Source organism: Parus major, chromosome 1 (genome assembly GCF_001522545.3).
Source record: "Parus major isolate Abel chromosome 1, Parus_major1.1, whole genome shotgun sequence".
NCBI classification, from domain to species: Eukaryota; Metazoa; Chordata; class Aves; order Passeriformes; family Paridae; genus Parus; species Parus major.
Genome location: NC_031768.1, coordinates 7,304,700 through 7,312,999, shown reverse-complemented (window position 1 = coordinate 7,312,999; position 8,300 = coordinate 7,304,700). Strand labels below are relative to the sequence as shown.

The 8,300-nt window shown below is 49.6% G+C and overlaps 1 protein-coding gene across 1 annotated transcript; it reads right to left on the bottom strand.

Moving 5' to 3' along the window:
- Positions 1-4,383: 4,383 nt before the first annotated feature.
- On the bottom strand, positions 4,384-8,202 carry RPL8 (ribosomal protein L8). The gene is made up of 6 exons (XM_015639394.2): positions 8,109-8,202; positions 7,809-7,952; positions 6,182-6,323; positions 5,743-5,961; positions 4,843-4,958; positions 4,384-4,583 (listed from the first exon to the last, which is right to left on the bottom strand). The coding sequence occupies exons 2-6, from the start codon at positions 7,944-7,946 to the stop codon at positions 4,425-4,427; spliced, it is 774 nt and encodes a 257-aa protein (XP_015494880.1). The 5' UTR covers positions 7,947-7,952; positions 8,109-8,202; the 3' UTR covers positions 4,384-4,424.
- Between the last annotated feature and the right edge of the window lie 98 nt (positions 8,203-8,300).

Sequence of the window (8,300 nt, the reverse complement as noted above, 5' to 3'; positions counted from 1 at the left end):
GATGAAGACAGGGAAATAATACTGGGGTGTCCCTGAGTTGAGCCAGGTTTGCTGCTGCCTTTGCACCTCCTGTAGCACCCACAGACTGGTTTGATGGTGCTGCAGTGGCTGGAGACAAGCTGGGAATGCTCCTGGCGTCACCTTGGTGTCTGTGAGGACCAGAGGCTCTGGGAGTGGCAGCTGCTCCAGGGACAGGTGTCCTGTCACATTCCAGGCCAAGAGGAGCCGGTGCAGCTGCTGGGGAGCTGCTGTGACCCCTGCGCCTGCCACGTGCCCCTTGCTTTGCTCTGCCAGGGCAAGAGCCATCTCCCAAAGGAATGTGAGGTGGGTGCAATGGAGAGCTACTGGAAACCTCTGGTCCCCCGAGTTTGCTCTTGAAGATATGCAAAAGAAAGTGGAAAACAGTGGCAAAATCCTGGGAATTTGTGGTATTAACATTAAATAAAAAAAACAATTAAAAAAAGACATTATGGAAGCAGGTGACACAGAGGTTCCAGCTTGGCATGAGGAAGAACCTCTTTACAGTGAAGGTGGCAGAGCTCTGGAACAGCTGTGGAGCCTCCCTCTCTGGAGACATTCCAAATGTCTCCACCTGGATGCATTCCTGTGTCACCTGCTCCAGGTGACCCTGCCTTGGGATGGACTGGGTGATCTCCAGAGCTCCCTCCAGCCCTGACAGTTCTGTGATTCTGTAACACCTGAGTTCATCCTTGGTCTGTTCAGTCGATGTCACCCACCTGAGTGGCCATAAGTGTTAATTATCTGGACATCAATGTGGTGGCAAAACTGAGAATTTAGGGTACATTTTGGATGTATCCCAACAGATCATTGGGGTGGGGGGTAGCTGTAAAGTGGGAGAAGAAAGTTTTTGATGAAGACAGCAAAAATGTAAAACAACTCCCACAAATGTTTCTGTTCTCACATTTCTCTCTGAGAATTTGTTAATGCCACGGGATGAAAAAAGCCATTTTTTAATTTAAGTTCTGTGGAGGCTGTAATGATTTATTGATCACCCGACTCCCTGAAACCTTTTAGAATTTGGGCTCCTGTGGTTTTTACATTAGCTGAAAATACAGCCCAAAGCATTTCCCTTGGATTTAATAGATACTTACCTGGTAACTTCAGCTTAACAGTCAGCATCATTATCTTGCTGCTGGAGCTTGTTTCCCTCTCCTTTTCACAGAAACTCCCTCCATGGGTTTGCTTTGGCCTTTTTTTACCTCACATTGTTTCCTTGCATCTCCCTCTGCAGTTCTTCCCTGCCTGTACCAGTGTGTCCAGGCTGTGGATCCTCCAGATCTGCTCCTCCTTTCTGATTTCTCGAGGCTGGGCAGTCAGGATGGGAGATGGTGCTGTGGAAAGCCCCGGGGCAGTGACCCTCCGGGTGAAGAATTGCTTCTATGGAGGGGCTGAAAAGGGATAGTGATGTTAATGAGGTTCTGGTACTGTGAAGGAATTTGTGATACCTGGAGATGTTTAGGTAGCACTTGGTGCTTCTCAACACACCCTTAAAAAAGTATAAAGAAAATACTGTTTGGTCTTTCAGTAGATGGAAATTTGAAGTCCTTCTAAAGGAAAGATTTAGTGCTTCACTGGTATGTATCTTTTTTTTTTTTTTTTTCTTTTAGCAAACAAAGCCTTATACTGGAAATAACCTCAGAAAATTCTGCAGGAACATTTCTTTCTTTAAAAGAGTTTTCTTCATTTCAAGAATTCTGTAACTGTGCTACTCTTTATGTGAGGGGGGTTAATAATATAATAGTAATCATCATTATTATTGTTTTACTAATGAACATGGCTTTGGTTTTTAAGTTTGACTGTATCTATAATAGTTCATGCCTTCTGTACAGTATTAGGATTGGGAATTGAGATGATCCTTCACAAAGTAAAGTATCCTGGATATAAACCATAAAAGCAAATCAACTGGGTATTCTGTCACGCTGCTAAAATGGTTTGAGCAGGAGGTTGCCGGTTATGATACACAATTAAAGCATAATTACAACACATTACATAATTACTCCCACAGCAGGGGGGATGGAACTAGATGATCCTCAAGGTCCTTTCAGCCCCAAACCAATCCTATGATTCCATACAATGAGTTGTGGGGGTAGGAGGAGGACAAGACCACAGAAGGAGCAGTGTGCTCTTTTCTACTGAACGTGGTTTGCATTTATTTTGCTTCATTTACATTTGAAAGGGTTTTTGTTTTGGAGCTGCTTCAGTGGAGCCAGGACACCTGCCCACCTCATGGCCAGGTTTGTGCTTTCCTGTGGTCAGCAGCTCCTCATCTCCTGCTCCTCTGCAGTGTCCCTGGCCTGCTGTTTCTGATTTCTGCAGTGCAGGTTCAGAGGGAGCCTCTGCCCTGCCCAGCTGAACCCGCTGCCTGATGCTCAGCCCACGCAGAGGACAGGGCTGGCTTAACCTCAGCCCCATTTTCATTTTCTGTTCTGTGCTTTCACAGATCCTCCCAGCCTGAAGTTAAGCTTGTTAGGAACTCACCTGTATATTTTTTTATTTTTATTGCATTGTTAATTGTCTTAACTTCTCCTGTCATGTAAACTGCTGGAGTTGGCCTCTATTCTACAGCTTAAATTAGACCTTTGGTTTGGAAAATGTATTTCAGTTTACTTAAATTTTTCATTCAAGGTTGCTTTCTTTATAGCATTTCATTTTTTTATTTGCTTTATCTTACTCCCTCTTCCCTCATGTTTCTTTTCACAGACTTTTAGCACTGGTGGTGTTGGGGCTGGAGGAGCATTTTGCCCCTTGAGTCCTCTGCTCATTTGCCAGGATCATGGTGGCTTTTTTAAGTTCCATGTTCATTTTGGTAACACAAGACTGGAAGAGTAGTTGCAACTGGAGTTTGGTGAAGGGAGAAGAACCTTTGAAATCCTCACACCACTGTGTTAATTTAGAGACTTCTGGCATTGCATCCTTTATGTTTACATTAAATGTGTTTGGAACTGCATTAAACCATGTAATATAGTACTTATTTATTTGTAATAATTTGTGTTAATTACTCCCAACTCTTGGGCTTGGTGCACTGAGCCTGTGGCTGTGAGCACCCATGGGCACTGTCAGAGCCTGGAAAAGCAGAACAGCCAAGGAGCAGTAGCCATCTCCCCCTTCCCAAGAAAATGCACAGGGTCAACACACACAAACGTGGCTGGAAACCATGGTTTTCTTCGAGTCCTTGAAGTGCATTTAATGCAAATTGTTGTGGAACACGAAATACTTCAGCTGCTCTTCTGATGGAGCTTGGGAGGAGTGTTACACTTCGGGTCCTGTCAGGAGAGCACACGCACCCCCCAAGAGCTTCTGACCTCATGGCAAGAACAGATGTGAACTTCACTTTGATGGAACTGGAGCAATATAAACAAACAAAACTTCCCTTGCCTTGCTTTTTCTCCCCAGTGGGATCTGAAGCCTTTCTTCAAGGTGTGGTTTGGGGTGTTTAAATCACCTTTCCCCCACCCAGACACGCATGGTCAGGTCCAGCACTGGTTTTGTGGGTGTGTGTAGGAACTTTTCCACTTTGCATTCCACTGGATTCCCATCAATGCAAGTCATATCCGTACATGGAAGCCTGGCCCTGGGCACAGACCCCTCCAGCACAGCCAGAGCTGCTGCAGATCGACAGGAGCCCCGACTTGGGGTGTGCTCACACACAAAGCTGAGCCCCACCTGCTTTCATTGACTTTTCCCTCCTAAGGCAGCTCAGAAAAGCTGTAAATGTAGCCACTTTTGCTGGCTTTTCACAGGAGAGCTGTTCTTATGAGAACACTACACAGCTTCCTCCTTACTGCAGCACCTTGGAATATCCCGACACAACCAACCTGCAAAGGGGAGATGTTTGAAGCTGTCTGCCCTTCCCAAAATCTGACGAGTAGAGGGGGCAGTCTGTATGATACCTTGAGTTTTTAGGCACCTTTCTTTTGGAACGAGCTTAACAGTTCCAAAAGGAAGCCCAAACCTTGCAGTGAGAGCAGCTGAAATACTTCCTTAAGTTCTGCAACTCTCAAGCTTCCCCCCCACCCCTGAAAGATAAAAATGGAAAACCACTGTTAGAGGTTATGAACTTAGGAAATTGAACATCCTTTGAGCCAGATTCCCAAGTTTAACCACAGGATTACTTGATTGCTTTGTTAGGCCTCAGCTTGCACGGTACCAGGCCAACATGAACATCACACCAGGGCACAGGAGCACCCACAGCAGTGTTACTACTCCAGCCTGCAGGACCAGCTTACAGCTGGCTGAGAGAATCCTTGCTCTCCAAGGCAAGGGGGGAAAAAACCCCCAATCTCCGCTCACAACTTCCTGTGATGAACATTATCCCAGAATTACCCCCGCTGCAGCAGCAGACACCAGGAACTCTACACGAGCTCTGTTGTACAAATTTATTGTGTGGCCCCCAGGGTGGGAGCTCAGTTCTCCTTCTCCTGCACAGTCTTTGTGCCCCGCAGCCGCCCCGTGCGGCGCGCAGCGATGAGCCCGACCTTGCGTCCCGCGGGAGCGTCCCTGCGGATGGTCGAGGGCTTCCCGATGTGCTGGTGGTTGCCTCCTCCGAAGGGATGCTCCACGGGCTGTGCAGGGGGAAAGCAAGACATCAATGTAACCACAGAAACTGATGGTCAACAGAAATAAACAGATTAAAGGGAACAAAGAAATAATTACTTCACTTTTCACGTGGTGCAGACACCATCAAGTGCTGCTAATTCACCCTGTGGCTGCACATTTATCTGGGAAGCTTCCCTCCCAGATACATGCCAGGCTCATCTCAATAATCCCACTGATCTTTTCTCAACTGTCAGAGGGGACAGGGATGACCCCAAACAGACTCACGTTCATGGCCACACCACGGACACGTGGCCAGCAGTTCCTCTTGGCCTTGTACTTGTGGTAGGCACGGCCGGCCTTCAGGATGGGCTTGTCAATACGGCCTCCACCAGCCACGATTCCTGCAGGGAATGGCAGGAATGGTGACACCCAAATAGAGTACACACCAGTCAAAAGGAAAGCCAACACCAACAGTGACATCAGAACTGAGCTGCAGCCTTTTTTCTGATCCAATACACACGGGATTGAGCTTTCTTTCTAAAGCACTGCCAGTTCTAATGCTACAATTTCCTGAGCAACATCAAGTTTTTCAAGTGAAGTATTAATTGAAAGAACTTTGAGGTCTAATACCTATTCGTTTCATGACTTCCTGAGTCAATTTTACTGGAGTAACACACCAGATTACTCACCTTGGTGTCTTCCATGCAGAGGCAGGCAAGTGTCACCAGCAGCCATCTCAGCTGTCACAGGTGCACAACAAACCTGGTGCAGCCTCTGCTTCTTGGCAGTGGTTTTGTCATTCCCTGTCAGACCTCCCAGAACACTCCACCCACCTGACACCACCAACAGGCTCCCTCAGTGTACCAAAAGCAGGAAATCAAAATGGCATTTTCCATGTAAGTCCTTCCCCAAGGACTGCAGGTTTTACAGGCTGAGCAATTCCACTACAGCCTGAGGACAATGAGCAGCTACTTTCCTGTCCTCTCACTAAGTCAAAACTTCTCCAAATTCAGGTTAGCAACATGCAAAAGTAATTCAGGTGTAAAACACGAGCCAGGCACCTGAGCACAAACTGTCCAGCCTGCACATGACACTCTTTTCAAGATGGTTATTGAAACAGGGGCCTTGTTTGGAAGATTCAGTGACAAGAAGCCCAGTGACAAGTTCACAGTGATTGTTCCTTACCCACAACAGCCCTGTTTGCAGAAGAAATTACTTTCTTGGAGCCCGAGGGCAGCTTCACCCTGGTTTTCTTGGTTTCGGGGTTGTGGGAGATGACGGTGGCGTAGTTCCCGGAGGCACGCGCCAGCTTCCCGCGGTCACCGGGCTTCTCCTCCAGGCAGCACACGATGGTGCCCTCGGGCATGGTGCCCACGGGCAGAACATTCCCGATGTTCAGCTGGGCTGCAAAGAGCAAGAGAGCAGCCAGAGTCTCACTCAGGGCCCTGGGCTGGGGCTACAGCCCTGCTCAGCACGGGAGGGTGGCACCACAGACCCTGTGGCAGCAGCAGGGTCCTGCACTCCGGCATCCCAAAGTGCAGGAGCTGGGACCCCACTGCCCTGCCCTGCCCTGCCCAGCCCAGCCCAGCCCTGCTCTGCCCTGCCCATACCAGCCCAGCCCCACCTTTCTTGCCACAGTACACAAATTGCCCAGTGTGGATGCCCTCGGCAGCGATGAACAGCTCCGTGCGCTTCTTGAACCGGTACGGGTCACGGAAGGCGATCTTGGCCAGCGGAGCACCCCGCCCAGGGTCATGGATGATGTCCTGTGGGAATGCAGAGCTGCTTTAGGGCAGGACATGGCCTCTGCCAGGGGCTCTGCAGGAATCCAGAGCTTTGAGAACTGGGGAATGGTTACTCTGTGGTGATTCTGAGCAAGACACTTCTCAGGGGGATCTGGGTTTCCCTCAGCGTGAGGGAGCTGAAGATTCACATCTGATATAAGCTCCAGTACCTGCATCCCATCCTACCAGAGAAGTCCTCCCTGTGAGGGTGGTGAGGCCCTGCCACAGGCTGCCCCATCCCTGGAAGTGTTCACAGCCAGGCTGGACAGGGCTTGGAGCAACCTGGGATAGTGGAAAGTGTCTCTGCCAATGACAAGGGAATTAGAACTGGATGAGCTCTAAAGTCCCTTCCAAACCAAATCGTTCATCGATCACAAAATAATGTCTGGTTTAGAGTGCAGCTAATCCTGTCTGAACAGTTTTATTCCTGACATTCTGCAGGTATCCAGTCTCTCCATGCTAAGAAATCCACTTTCTCTTTGCCCAGCCACTTTTGGACAGAGACAGAGGTGGGCACAGGCAGTGACTTCTCCATGTGTTTCCTCGGGATTGAAGCATTTCTAACATTCTGCAAACAGATAAACAAAGTTTTTGAAGCTCCTAAATAAGGAAGCACAGACCTGTTGTTTCTTTTACACTTGACAAAACATGTCCATTCTGTTCCTGAAGCACACTGGGATTAAAATACCCAACCATGTGTTTACAGACTACAGAAAAGTGACTCTGACACATCTGTAAGATGTGTCTGTCTTCCAGGACAGCCCATAAACTGCTGGTGTCCATTACTGATGTTTTCTCAACCCTGTTGGCCAAATGCCCTATGTATTACAAAGTTCAAGTCAAACCTTGCTACCTTCCTTCTCTCACCTCAATTTAGGTGAGGGTGAAGAAGATTCTCTCTACATCCTGAACGTGACCGTGCTGTAAAACGCTGAAGGGCTGCTCAGAGAATCCAACCAGTAGCACTGTTTGCACTCTACAGTCCCTGACACCCCAAAAAGTACCTGCAGCACCCCTGAACCACTATCACACCCAAATACAGGTACTGCCTTGCTCCTACTGCTCAAGGCTAAAATGATGGAGATCACTTGGCATTTCCAGAGGATTTTTTAAATTTTTTTTAATATGCAATCAACTACATGGCAAACTCCCCAACCATGTTTCATGTACAGGGAATTCTAAGGCAACATAAAACCACGCTGGTACTGCTACTCTTAGCAGAACTCCAGCAGAAAATCCTGCTGCTGACTACGGGTGCCCTCTCTGTTGAGATGTTCTTATAACTAAAAGAGTTTAACTTTTCAAGGACTGCGCTCTATTTACGAACAGAGAAAGCTGGACGAGGAACAGAGGGATAAGGGTCAGCCAAAGGGCTGTGAGCACTGCTGGCAGCGCAGGAGGCTCGGTCACCCCCGGGGACGCGGTGCCGAATGTCCCCCCGAGCAGGGGACCCGCGGCCGCCCGTACCTTGACGATGCCCTTGATGTAGCCGTGCCGCTCGGCGAAGTCCACGGCGCGCAGCTTGGCCGGGCCCTTCCTGTGCTTGACGTGGGCACGGAACACGGAGCCCGCGCCTTTCCTCTGCCCGCGGATGACGCGGCCCATGGCGCCCTGCAGGGGCACGGGGACAGCTCAGCGACACCCGCGACACGCTCAGCGACACGCCATCCCTGCCCCGTCCCCGCCCTGCCCCTTCCCGCGGCCGCCCGGGCGCGGATGGCGGCGGATTCGCGGTCGGGACCGGGATCGCGGCCGCCCCGCTCCTACCTCGCTCCGGCCTCCCCGGGAAAGAAGGAAGTGCTGACGTCACGGGCGCGCCGAGGCTGTTCCGGCGCGGTGACGTCACGCGGGAAGGCGCGGGCACCGTGAGGGAGGCTCGGCGGGGATCCTGGGAGCGGCACAAACGGGATCGGGACAAACAAACGGGATCGAGATAAACAAACGGGATCGGGACAAACA

Coding starts and splice junctions, on each gene's coding strand:
- RPL8 (XM_015639394.2), bottom strand. CDS start 7,946: ATGGGCCGCGTCATCCGCGGGCAGAGGAAAGGCGCGGGCTCCGTGTTC. Junction 6,324..7,808: donor ACATCAAGGGCATCGTCAAG/GTACGGGCGGCC, acceptor GCATTCCCACAG/GACATCATCCATGACCCTGG. Junction 5,962..6,181: donor TGTGTACTGTGGCAAGAAAG/GTGGGGCTGGGC, acceptor TGCTCTTTGCAG/CCCAGCTGAACATCGGGAAT.